Source organism: Meleagris gallopavo, chromosome 15, assembly GCF_905368555.1.
Source record: "Meleagris gallopavo chromosome 15, MGAL_WU_HG_1.1, whole genome shotgun sequence".
NCBI classification, from domain to species: Eukaryota; Metazoa; Chordata; class Aves; order Galliformes; family Phasianidae; genus Meleagris; species Meleagris gallopavo.
In genome coordinates this window covers 16,902,740-16,916,533 of record NC_139418.1, presented here as the reverse complement: position 1 = coordinate 16,916,533, position 13,794 = coordinate 16,902,740, and the positions used below count along the sequence as shown (strand labels likewise).

At 52.3% G+C, this 13,794-nt stretch overlaps 1 protein-coding gene across 3 annotated transcripts in view; it reads right to left on the bottom strand.

Moving 5' to 3' along the window:
* Window positions 1–13,794, bottom strand: part of ARHGAP26 (Rho GTPase activating protein 26) — a 99,504-nt gene that overhangs the window by 30,940 nt on the left and 54,770 nt on the right. For all 3 annotated transcript variants that reach the window (XM_085236862.1, XM_085236859.1, XM_085236861.1), the window contains 3 exons: window positions 10,525–10,612; window positions 9,312–9,370; window positions 8,296–8,401 (listed from right to left, as the gene is read on the bottom strand). In XM_085236862.1, the coding sequence (XP_085092988.1) occupies window positions 8,296–8,401; window positions 9,312–9,370; window positions 10,525–10,612 (253 nt within the window). The remainder of the gene's footprint in view (window positions 1–8,295; window positions 8,402–9,311; window positions 9,371–10,524; window positions 10,613–13,794) is intronic.

Below are 13,794 nucleotides of genomic sequence, written 5' to 3'. Positions count from 1 at the left end.
ACATTTCACGTCTATCACCACCAGCAAAGCTTCCAGTTAACGTGAAAACCTGATCGGGGGCGAGCAGCCCTACTGCTGCTCAGGCTGCTATGGCAGTTTGCTGCATACTGCACACGGAGATGAATTACAGACAACGAGCACAGACAGCACAGACAGTTGGGTGGCAGAGGCACTGCTGCACCCAGCAGCACTGCGGGTGGCTCTGGGGGGTTTCCAAGGGCAGCCAGGGCCCCTTCAACTCTCCCAGTCCCATCCCTGCAATTCGGGTCACACACACCCCCGGACAGAGAGCGGGCAGCTGCTTGAGCACACAATTGGAGGTATTTATGGGATAAAACCTAATGAGTTCTGGGAAATGTTCCTGGGTGCATTCAAGTCATCCCTGCACATTATGGAGCTTAATTGGGCCGCGGCTGATGAGCGTGTAGGTGGGAGCGGGACGAGCGTTCAGCCCAGCACTGCAGGGGGGCAGCGGGATGGGGCAGGGGAAGGGGCCGGGAGGGGGCACAGAGAGGCGGTGCTGCTGGGAGAAGGGCACAAAGGGCACCCAGGACTGGGGACTGCTGTGCAGAGCTGCAGAGGGATGCCCAGCATGCAGCCCAGGAGCTCTGCCTGCAGGGACGCAGCGGCAGCTTTGGAGCAGCGCGTTGTGCCACGGCACGAGGTGCCTGGAGCTGGAAGGGGGACCGTCAGTGAGGTCATCAGTGGGAACATCAGCGTGATCCAAAATCGGGAGGCCCTAATGTGAGTTTTGTCAAAAGCAAACATATGTCAGCTCTTTTTTGAAGACAGCGCTGAGGACAATGATCACGGATGCATTTCCAACTTACTCCAATGAGATTTTTTTTGCACTCAGCAGCAGCTCTTGCACGGCACGTGCGCAGGGCATGGATGGGCTGCAGTGTAGCTGGGGCAGCTCCAGCTTCCAAACCAGAGAGCACAGACACAGAAAGGACACACCTGCACACCGCACAGCCCTCGCTTACCCCGTTGTGCTGGTTAAGGCCCGGGTATGGCCTCTCTGGGCCAAAAAGGCTCTATGAGCTGCTGGGACGGGATGCGACCAGCAGGTCCGGAAGGAGGGCGGATCGCCAGGGAAGCACAAAGCCTCCCAGCACAGACAAGGAGAAACGTTCTAAAAACAGTTGACAAAGTGCTCGGCTGCAGCACCGAGAAGCACAGCGGTGCCCAGCCAGCAGCCTCACGGCTCTCAGGTTTCCCCGCTCTGCGCTGCTCGCTGGGAGCCGTCCCGCTGCAACAAGGCTCCCTTCTTCTCGCGGGTGAATCTGGCCGCAGCTGGAGGCTTGGGTTCGCTCCCAGGGCAATAAAAGTGCTGGTATCACGTTGAACAGATGCACAGGCCAAATGCTAACTTTGGTATCGGCAAAGCTCATCAGAGTGAATACCGTGCACGCTGCGACTTGCAAGTAAAGCACACGTGGTGCTGCAGCACAGGCTTTGCAAAGCAAACCTTCACTTCTACAGGCAGCGCCTCTGGCTTTGGGCAAGCTGAGCTGGATGCCAGATTTCAGAGGGAACGCACTGCCGGAGCAGGGGCACAAGGGGGGTGACAATGGGGACACTGCAGCCCCGCACTGCCGCTGCAGCACAAACTCGTGGGAGGAGGGACGGCACCGAGCGCAGCTCCCATAGCGCACGCCCCGACCCCAACCTTCTGCTCCTTCCCTAATTCTGTGTGTGAGCACAGCGCTCATTTAGAACTTCAGCCCATTACGCTTAATTACATCTTTCCTCTAATTACAACAACAACAGTCACTTCTCCCATTAGGGACAGCCCCGCAGTGCAGTTTTGGCTGTGCCTGTGCAGCAGTGCTGGTGTCCCCATGCCCCCCTGCCCCAGCACTGCCACCTCCGTGGTACACGGGCTGGTGTTTGGAGAAGAGCAGAAATCACCAGCACTTTCACACTGCAACAGAAAAATCAGCACAGCCTACTGCAATAAAGCACCAAGAGAGAACGGATTGGCTTAAAAAAAAATAAAAACAACCCTGCTCAGTCTTGATTCAACCTGTTTCTATACACGGTTTCAGTTTCACTGTGATAACCATTTACAAAGAATCAGATAACTACATGCCACCCCCAATGCCTACCCCACAGAATCCCTCCCGGAGGTGACAACGTCTGGTGTCAAGGTGTCAGCACACACAGGCACGTGCTGCCAGCCACCAGCACAAGCCCTGGTCCGATGTAACCCACCCAGAATCAGATCCAGAGAGAGGAATCCCATGTGCTCTGGGGACACCAGACCCAACCTGCTCAGAGATGCTGCAGCCTCCAATGTGTGCTCCTCAGGGCTTAGAGCAGAGGTCCTTCAGAATGCACGGGGCTGCTGGGCAAAGCAACATGGAAAGAAAGCCACTATCAAACGCAAACTGCTAATCTCTTGGCAATCTAGTTTTAGGAGGTGAAGAGTTCATCTGCAGAAGTAGAACAAAACCCTTTGCTCAGTTACATGTTACGGGAAGCCAAGTACAAGAAACACAGAGAACACCTACGGGATTATTAATTTTTTTCATTCTGCAGAATTTCCCATTAACAATGAAACCAGCGAGGGGCCAACAGAGTGGGAGAGGCAGCTCACACCAGGCACCGCAGCCACCTCTCCAGGTGCAGGAAGGCTCTGGCAGCGGGGAGGATCTCCCTCACCCTGAGCATTGGGCAGAGAACACCCCAGCAGGCAGGGGATGCATTCCCAGCACAAGGCAGCTCGGTGCCCACCTGGCACAGCATCCCATCCCGGTGTCGGCAGGGCCTGGCCATCATCACATTACCAGGGAACCAGGGGACGGTTTTATAGCAACAGCAGAAAAATGGGCTCTGGCCATTTGAAGACAGATGCAAGATCTTAGGAGACAACACCCGCAATTGCTGGAGAGGTTCACACATCCGCTGACCTTGCTTAAGTGCTTCCTCTTCCTCTGCATGACCCAAGCACACAAATGGTTTCTGCAGGAGGCAGGGAAAGCACAGAGGGACACTCCTCTGTGCTTGCAAAGCCCCGTTGTGCTGCACAGTTTCTGAAAGCAATGCATCCTTTCTCTGTTGCCAGCCTTGCACAGGACAAACCCATTCCCATGCTGGCACGTGAGTGAGTGCTGTGCACGGCGAGCCCTGCTCCCCCCAGCCCCGCGGCCTCATGCTGCTCAGGTTCAGCTCGCTCCAGGGCTGACCTTAGTGGGAGTCGAGCAGCAAAGGAAGGCAGACCTCAGCCTTTGGCTCCGCAGACACATTCCATTCGAGATCTGCAGCTCACGCTTGCCACATTTCCACGGCACGTCTGCTGCCTTCAGTGCCCACACTGCACCTCGGCCAGCAATTCTGGAGTTTGCGCCCCCCAGATCTATCTTGTTTAGAAAACTAAATCTCTAACAAACTACATTAAAGCTAATCGTATCTCCAGGAGCCTAACACAAAAATGAAGAGCACAGGGGAAACTAAGCCATTATGGTAAAAACATGCAGATTTCATTAATGCTTCAGATGCGTGTGAGCCTGGCGGAGCCCAGCGCCAGCAGAACCCCGCCAGAGGCGCTGCGAGGGGAGCAGGGCCCTCCGCAGCCTTTGTCTTTCCATGCAGCCACAGGTGGTTCCAGTTAGCTGCTGTAATTAGATTAGCCATGCAGCACGGTCGCGCTACGATTTCAGACTAATCTGCTGAGCCATCTCCCCACCACCGCCCGTCTCCAGCACTACAAACCCCAGATCTGCACAGCCCTGCACTGCTGGGGGCACGGCGCTGCACACAGGCGGCTCCTGCAGCCTGCCAGCCCCAATCCTGCCCTTTGCAGGCAGCTCCAGCGCTGCTGGGTTGGGATTTCCCCCCCCCCGCTCAGGAACAAAACATCAACAGACAACTGACTATACTTGCTAATAATGTCAAAGCACTACAGCAAAAAGGATTCTTATTGATCTTTGTGGGCTCAGCTCCAGTTAGGAAGAAAACAATTTGAAATAGTTAACACAGCTTAAAGCTGTGTTTTTAAAGCCAGGGAAGAGGAACACAACCCGTTACCCCACAGCACAAAGGAAGCAGAGGAGCACAGCTCCACACACAGGACCCCACTGGCTCCAGCCCCAGCCCAGCCCAGCAGGGACACCTGAGCCCCGCTGTGCCCCACATCCCCCAGCACAGAGGCTCTGCAGCCCTCTGGCACCCCGCGATTGCCCCCTCCAAATGAAAAGGCTTTTTTCTGACAGTCAGATGGAATTTCCCACGTTTCAGCCTGTGCCCGCTGCTTTGGCTCCTGTACCACTTTCATCAGCTCCTGGCACTCTTGCCAACTTTTTTTTTTTGCTGCTACATTGATTTTTTTTTTTTTTTAATAATTGTGATCAGTCTAAATTTTCTTCCTTCCTTCCTCTGTACACTGTTTCACTCCAACAGCATCGGCACAGCTGCCCAGGGAGTGGTGGAGTCACCACCCCTGGAGGTGTCCAAGCACCATGGAGATGTGGCACTTGGGACACGGTCAGTGGGCACGGTGGGCCGGGCTGGGGATCTGAGAGCTCTTTTCCAAGCTGTGATTCTATCGCAGGGTGCACACAGGCAGCGCATGCACCCACACCCAACTCAACCAGCACGAAAACGGCAGAAAAACAGAAGCGGGGTGGTAGCAAGAAAGCGTGCGAGGTCCATCCCTATTGCACAGGCCAGACACAGACCTTCCACCTTCCTTCCATCAAACACTGCCCTGTGCCCCTCCAGTGAGCACCCAGGCCCCGTGGATCTCCGCAGCGCCCCACACCACACAGCTCCCCATGCAGAAGCCGTCGTGGCGGGGCTGGCGGAGCGCGGGCGCCATTCCCAAAGCGAGGAAGAAGGAGAGCGGCGAGGGAGGAATGCTGCTTACACTTTCCATGCAAGGTCAAGAGATCTCGCTCGCTGTTTTCTTTTGGCAGCCAAATCAGGCCAAGAACATACAAGAGAAGCGTATCTTAAAGGCCTCAGAGGCTAGTGGAAATTTCCAGAACGTCCTGGACAAGAATGACTTACTGGAAGTAATACATAAATCAAGCAAATGAATAGTTACCAGACAGCAACATAAACAGCTGCCACGGGGATGAAATCAGACCTGCCGTGCCAAGAGGCGTCAGCCGCATCGCCGCTGCACCTTCGGGGGAAGATGGGGAAAACAACCGGAGGAAAAGCGCAGGAAGCGGCCGCCCCGGAGCTGCGCTGTGCATCCCGGTGCTGCCAGGCACCGAGCACCACGGAGAGGCCAGCACGGCCAGCTCAGCTCTGAGCCGCCATGCCAAGCACCAGGCTGCGCTTCTGGGCACAAGAGCCCAGCAGATTTTTTCTTCCCCTCCTTTGCCAACAGCACTCGGTTGGGCAGAGCCCCATCCTTCTGTTACTGCTGGATCTGCCATGGGAACCATCGCTGCTGATACGTGAGAAATGCTTTGGGCGGGAGATGGCAATCAGAGCCACGGCGGTAAAACACGTGAACTAGAAAACACCGCCACAGCAAAAACAGGGGGAACTAGTCACTGCTGGCCAGGCCACAGCTGTGAATGATTAAAGATAATTAATTTTGCTAAACACACGTACACACATTTCTGCTGCAACCCCAATAATTGCTTTGACCTTTTGCAAGGAGAGGTATGCGTGCCCCGAGCAGAGGCAGCTCTGCCCCACAGGCTGGGCACCAGCAGCCATGCCACGCAGTGGGCAGCAGCCCAAGGTGGGCACAGCGCAGGATTGTCACACAGCCCTGCCTACTGCAGCAAGCACCAGCCCAGCTGTGAAAAAAATGCAAAAAAATGTGCTCTAAAACCTCCTGCTTTGCACCTACAAAGCACACTAAAGGAGAGCAGAACGATGGGGATGACATTGTAACTCTGCTAACACAACCAGTAATTTTCTCAATCAGCTCCAGCCTCCAGCACGGCCGCCCCTGGGCTCATAGCAGCCTGTGCTGTGCTAATTCAGCTGACAGGCCAGGGAACAACAGGCTTCATCAGAGCTGGTGCATGCTGTCAGTAAAACACATTTGGAAGTGATGTTCCTGGAGCATCCTTAGAAGTCTCCTGGGCACAAGGTTGGGTTTTTCAGCACAGCTCCTCCTGAGAAAACACCAGATCAAACTGGTCTTGATCTTTCAGGAACAATAACCCAGCTGGGTTTATCACAAAGGTCCCGGCAGTGCGAGCATGTCCCAGAAAAGAAAATTAAAGGTTTCACCTATTCACGGGTCAGAGATTAACACAATAATGGCAAGCTTGCCTGGAAATGATGTCTGCAAAGCAGAGGAGGACATTGGCAGCACTGGGCACTGATGAGGAGCACCGACAGTCCCAGCTCAGGTGGTGTTTCAGGGGATGCAGCCCCAACACTGCTCACAGGCAGCACAAAGAGGTGTGAAAGTGAGAAGGGCCCAACTCCACCACTTCACCAGTGCTTATCTTGGCTCAGGTTTCACTTGTGTAATAATTGCTGTTTGCATGGGCTGTGTGAGCAGGGCTCTCTTACCACTACAAGCAGTGCCAAACAAGCGCCTGGTTTCCCTTTTCAGTAAGCAACAGCAAAACATGCAAACAAAACCCGGGACAGACCACCTCTGTGTGACCGAGGCTGAGTTCTCTTTTTAGTGTAAGAGATCTCCACATCAATACTGTGAGAAATATTTGTTAGCTCATCTGATAGAAATGCAAATCTTGATTATTCATACGTTACTTAAAAAAAAGAGGAAGAAGATGAGGCAATCCCCTCGGAGAGCTGCAGCCGGAGCAGCGGGGCCCTGCCTGTCCTGCTCTGACACCACTGCTGGCTGCCCCTCGCATCAGGCCCACCCAGAGCACCCAAACCCCGGTGCAGGACACCCGTCCTTCTGCTCTCTGCCGCCCTGCAACCATTTGCTGCAGATGCAAAACTTCACCCACACCTCACACCACCTGCAAGCCCCTCGCCTGGCTGTGTGCTCTGCCAGCTCACCTACAGGGACCCCAAACCCAGTGGGATGCCATGGGGCAGGAGGAGCAGGGGCAGGACTGGGGCCGGTGCCAGTCCCGCCTATCCGCAGCCCTGTACCCCTGGAGCAGCACCTGTCTGTGGAGTCTGGGCTGCTCTGCCCACTGGGACATCCCACTGCCACCTCACACAAAGGCCCTTCCTCTATCACACACACACCAGGAGCACCCCGAGCTTGGGGAGGGTGGTCAGCCCCAGCACTGCTGGAACAGAACAGGCTCTGATCCCCACAACTTCCTGCCTTTCTCCAAGATCATTTTTTTCCCATCGAACACTATAAACTGTTTCTCCTCCTAATATAGCAAGCACCACTACCACTCATTGTTTGTGTTTTGTTTTAGTTCCTTCCTCATTAAAACAGCTTGAAGCCCATTGTATTACCTGCCTCCCCGACTCCGCATCTCACACTCAAATACCACCAGGTTTTCCTTTAAATGAAAAGCACTTCAGCAGCTATGCGACTCCTCTCACATACTTGGCCGATGGGAGCACCTGGAACTGCCTTTCCCTTGGTTGCAGCCCATAAATGCAGGTTTTGAAACCGAGATCTTAACAAGCCCTTTAGTTTTTAACAGCCTTCCTGGGGATAGTCCATGGAACAGATACAAACACATGTCATCAGAAAGCATCTGGAGTCGTTTTTAAGCACATTTCAAGTACTGTTTATTATTTTTTCTCTGAAATAGATAACTTTGGGTTTTCCCAGATTTTCTTCTGAAAGGCTCTGCTGAGTAACAGCCCCGGGTCTGTGGGTCCTGCCCAGTCCCTCTGCTCACCCAGCGACCCAGCAGCCTTCGGGCTGGCACAAACACCTTGCGATGCTTTCACTTCCTAAGCACTAATCAAAGGTTTCCATGGCAACCAGCAGGAGCAGGAAGATGGGAAATTACAGGTCAGCTCTATCACTGAAGGCAAAGAAATTATCCAGTTCCTTTGCCCTTGAAAAGTTTCAAGGTAAGCTAGAAGTATTAATGAATTAAGTTGCTTTAAGGCAGAAAATACGCCCCAGAACAGTCTCTATTGTTGCAAAGAAATATCTGTCAGCCCTTTAATCCCAGGCTCGGTCTGAACCCCCGCAAAGATCTTAACCTGGCTCTACCTGCAGCCAACACAGCGCACTGCCACACCACGGCAGGACGGCACGGGCTGCCCATCTCCTGCTCTCCCATCTCACACACAGGTTTCCACTTGGTCGTCAACCAGATATGACTCAACACCACACACAAGGAAACTTTTTTTTTTATCATTGTTAACTTTCAAAGGAAGTGGAAAATGGAGAGAAAAACATATCAGTCATATACGTACTTTGCCAAGTGGTTCATGAGCAAGTGCAGCATCTGCCTGTTTTTCTCTGGGAGCCGATGAACAAGGCTGTGGATCTCTGACACCCTGGATTCCTGATTCTCCAGTTCTGTGTTGAAAATAAAAGATGATTCATCTCTGCATCAGCGGTTTATTATAGAAAAGGACACGCAGGCCCAAACAGTAACCGACACAGACATCCCAGGGACCCAAGGCTCCCAATCCCTACCTCCAACCTACACTGCAGGTATTCTCCACAGCAGTTTGTCTCTTTATCAGCTCCAGTCAGTTGTTTGAAAAAGAAGGAAACCAGTGGGCTGGAACAACAGGCTGAGAGCAGATGCCAGCCATACGAAAAGTCAGTTGTGATCAGGAAACGAGCTGGCCGTTCCTCTGACTTCAACAATGGGAAGCAGCAGCTCCATCCCATCCAACGTGTTTCTAAGCACAGTGTGCACTCAGCACAACGCCTGGGAAGGTGGCAGCCCGCAGTCTTGGGGCTGCGGATGTGCCCCAGAGCCTGAGCAGGAGCCATCCGAGCAGCCCCTGCCTCCATCCCTTCCCAGGAGGCCACTGCCGATGTGACCACTGATGTGAGCCCTCCCCACCGCCGTCCCGCAGCACACAGCTCTGACAGCCACCTGCTCCACAGAAAGCATGCTCCCAGGGCAGACAAAGGAAAGGAGCTCAGATGCTGGAACCGCAACTGATAAAATCAGAACAGTGTAGGCGTTGTTTGAACAACAGCCTCGCTCGTTTTGGAGGTTGATGGTCAGAAGAAGAAATACCTGCACCACCAGCTGCCATCAGACAGCCCTCCTCTAAACATGACCACGTGCTTTCTGTTTATCCAGAAAGTCCCACACGGCACCCTGCCCCTTGCATCTCAATTCTTGTTCTAGTCTCCAAGATTTAAGAACAAGGGATCAGTGGGAGAGCAGCAGGGTAGAGGTTATGTTCAGCTGCTTGAAAGTCCTGTTCCTTTTCTGGCCCCATGCTGTAAACATCAACAAACTCACTTGCTGCTTTGATGAAGCTCCTTTGAAACTGGTACATCATGAGCGGCCCCGGAAGCATTCTGGAAGATAAAAAGGTATCACACGCAGCACAAGTGAGTAACACCATCCACAGAACTGTAGAAATAAAGCTCTGCAATCACCATAAATTCAGCTCTGTTTTTTGAGAGCAGAACGAAGCAGTAACAACTCTAATTGATTCCTCTCATCAGAAGGCCCAAGATTTATTGAAGTACCTTCAGTTTATTCTTCCTCTCTTTTTTTGCACCATACTAAATTCAGTTTTAATTTTGACATTCCTTCAGTACCACAGTAAAACAAAGCTTTTGTACATCAGTGAGTCTGTGATTTCTGAGTAAGTTTAAAAATAAATTAAAAAGAGAAACAAGCCCAGTCATAAAACTTTAACAGTCACTGTTCCCATTACACTTCTCAATCTCCCTCCCACTTCCACATCCCTTCAGTGGGACATCTTGGTGCTGCTGACATTCCTTGTTGCCGCTGACATTCCTTGTTGCCTTGCAAACAGTTCAAGCTCTGGAACAAAGGTTGCCAATCATACAAAATTATGCAGTGTTTAGCGATTTTCTAGGCTGAGATCCACCAAGCTAATTATACCCATCGCTCTAATTGGATTTAGCTTCTCTCTTGCTCTCTGTGTCTCAAAAAAAACCAACAACCCAACACACAGAAGGACAACACAAAGCAAAAACCTGCAGTCACAACAGGTAGAAGCGTGTTGTCGAGAATGAGATGCTGACTGCTGCCAAGAAATTACCATTTCTGGAAGATAACGCACATGATAGCGGCATCAGCTTTCATAGGGAAATTATTACTTACATAAAGCTTAGCACCCAGTTCTGAGAAGGGACTGTAACAACTGCCATGGCCCTTACAGGAGCACTGTGCTCACCTTCTCCACGCACTCCTCAGCTGAAGCCTGCAGTGAAAGGCTCAGAGAAAAGCCTACACCAGAGCAGGGCATGTGAGAAGGAGCCCTGTCATTACATTCATGCAATATACGCACTTGTCAGAGAGCTGAGAATATTCCCCCCGTCCTACTCAAGCATGCCAGAGGGTCAAGGAAAAAGAATGAATTCTCTAAGGGCAGTTTCTTTGTTTATAAATGCTTTTGTTAAATAACAGGCAGTAATGCCTCTGATCATCATGGAACTGGTCCTGAAGCTGCGTGACAGACCAGCCTCGCTTCCCTTACCTCAGGTATGTTTTCAGGGCACTAGTGATGGTCTTTATCTCCCATTCTGCACAGATCTCAGTTTCTGTTTCAGTGGCAGTTTTTGGATCTAAGGATAGAAGAAAAAAAGTAAACAAGTGAACCCAAGTGAAGACAATCCCAGCTCATACCACTCAGCACCAACAGCGCACAGCCAGCTGCACGGACACTCATCACGTCCCATTCTCATTGCTCTTCCAAACCCCAGAGACCACAAGCTGTTCCCCAGCAGGCGCTTCTCCGGGAAGCCGACTTCATCACCAGATAGGACATGCTCACTTGCGTGGGACAAAAAAAAACAGAGCAGAAAAGAAAAACATCAGTCACAAGCAATGATCCTGGCAGCTGGACTCAAAGCATGGCACTAAACACGGTGCGGGGGACAGCAGTGATGGCAGTGCACAGACACGACTCAGAAGACAACCACAGATCCCTGCAGGACTCAGCAGAAAAATCACAGCTCCGACAGGGCTGAGGCTCCCTGCCCCAGCGCTCAGCCACGTGCAGCACCAGTCGCACACCAGGACCTGCACTGGCCACACTTGTGACCATGCGCCATAAACAAAGTGGGTGACACCGCTCCCGACTCCTTGCTAACAATTAGAAACAGACAGCTTAGAAACCACCAGCACACCGGCATGAACCAGCCTGGCCATGGGCATCTCACACCAGCACTTAAAGGCTCAGAGTACTGAGCACAAGAGCACAACCCTGCACAGCAGCAGCGAGGGACGCAGCGGGCGCTGCTGGGCAGGAGGCAGCAGCAGGACACAGCCACGCTCTGACCTCAGTGAAACCACAGGAAACCCCTCCAGACCTCAGGAGAAACAGCAGTAGGACCCTCCAGGACCACATCCTGCCTGCAGGATGAGCCCCACGGCCAGGCACTGCTGCTGGGTGCAGCTGCCAACACCACCAGGTGCCACAGGCAGCTCTGCAGTACCTTCACCTCACAGACATGCATGACGTGCTTTTGAATTTTAAAGGAATAGGTAAACATAGTGGAATTTTAAAATGAATTAAAATAACGCATTGGATAAGAGTTAGAATTTCCCTCAGTTTAATTTACAAAAAGAGGAACTCCTGAAAAAGTAACCACTGGAGAAATGTGCATTCACACCCAGATCATGTGCCTCGCATTAATCACAACTGAACGCCATCCTTCCCTCTCGATGCCAAGGCAACTTCCCACTGCATGACCTTCCTAGGGAGGCAATTCTAACAGATTAAAGATAAGCCCGCCGCAAGAAAAAGGCAAACAAAAACCTAAAAAAAAACAACAAAAAAACATCTTTTTAACGGCAAGGCCTTTGGTAGAGCTGAGCCAACAGCTCCCGACCAAACGTCTTTTTGAAAGGTCATCCAGGAGTTGTTAAATACGGTTCATGGAACAGCAGGTGATGCTGTATGGCTGCTCACATGCAAAGACTCTGTGCTGATAAGCAGCTCTCCCTGACCTTCACGCTTACCAGCCCGCACACAGCTATGGCAGTGCATTACAGAGGCAGCATCTGTCTGCCAGGTAAATGATGGATGCAGTTTGCTCACAAGGGCAAACTTCCATACGAACCAGAGTAAATGTGAAATAGCGCCCATAAAAGCATCCAGCAAGCCCAGTGCAGTGTTAACCCTGAAGTTCCCCACTGCTGTCATTACTGCTCTGCTGTCTCTTAGCAGATGCAGAAGGAAGCACTTTGCTCACGCCATGACACTCCAGCATCACTTCCCACTTCTGGTGGGAGCTCGTTCTGCACAGTTACAAATGCCAAGCAGGACGCTTGTCCTGCTCTCTATGGGCTGCAGAGCAAAGGAATTCATTACTTAAAGCCTCGTGTGTGGGTACACGAAGAAAGAAAAGGAAGCGGCACATCTCCAGATCTAAATCATAAAGCAAATAGAACGCGTTGTCTGCTTTTGTCTTTTGTTTTCCAGTAGTGTCTTTGCATTCCAGGTGACCATACAGGTGTTGGGGGCAGGACATGGGCTGGCAGCAGGAGCCCACACTGGGCAGGCAGTCCCAGCCCAACACAGCAGCCCCAGCAGCCTCCTCCTGCCCAGCACTGCCCCTGCCCAAAGCCCATTCTCATGGAACTTCTCCATCTATTTCCTGGGGATGGAGAAAGCTGCTGCCATAAGACAGATGGTTTCAATTCCACACTAATTTCTGCACGATGAGAGGAACAGCCCGGAACACAAGCTCATCACCCAGCCATAATTCCCACCCACCCTTGGGTGGCTGGAGAGACTTCCAGAACAGCCATAAGACATTGGGTGACAGCAGCTACAACCTGGAGGACGCCTCAGCCCCCGCCCTGTGCAGCAGGACGAGTCCAGCCCACCCACTCAGCTCAGAGCAGCTACAGCATCAGCGCCCTCAGCAGTATGCCCTCCCATCAGGGCTCCAAGTGACCGAGCTGTATTGGCTGGGTTTTGTCCTCATTTTGGTGGTATGGGGAAGGCTGAAGAAAGGCAGCTGAATCCCCACAGCTGAGCTGCCCCCACAAGCCCCCACACACACTGCCCGCTCCACCCCGAGCTCCTACAAGGCCAGGGGCTCTGCCCAAGCCCGGCTGTGCCACCCCTGACCCCAGAGCACTGCAGCACAGCACGGCCACGGCCTCTGCAAAGCAGCCAGGGCCCTCCCAGCAGTGTCGCTTACATCAGCCGCCGCACACTGAAACTCAATCTTTTTGCCATTTAACTGCGTGTGAATCACTGATGCTGCCCACATTCATTTCTAAATATAAGGGGAATCTGGAGTTGCAAGCAAAATCTGGCTTTGCTTTTCACGAGGGTTGAATGCAAACACAAACTTTTGAGCCGAGCGGTGCTGCTACCTTCAGGACACCAAACAAGAGGGACAGCACAGAACAAAAGAGGCTTTGACAACTGACACGTTTCTGTTCAACACTTTCCTTGTAGACAGTCCAAACTCCAGCTCCACATAAGGACAGTTTAGCTGTTGGTGATTGAGAGAAAGGTGGGGAGAGCTGGGTGTGCAGAGAGTCCTGGTGATGGGGGGCCCTCAGGGGAGGAAGCTGCCAACACCCAGCAGGCACTCTCTGAGCACACAGCCACCTCTCCTCGGCCTCCCAGTGCCGACAGCTAATGAAGACACGCCACGACAAAGAGAAAACACTGCCTGTATATCACCACATTATGAGACACGAGGTCAACAGCTGAGTGGCTTCGGTCACTGAGAAGATAATGGATGCTGGATGGTGTCCAAAACTTTGAATCCCTCCCAGCTCC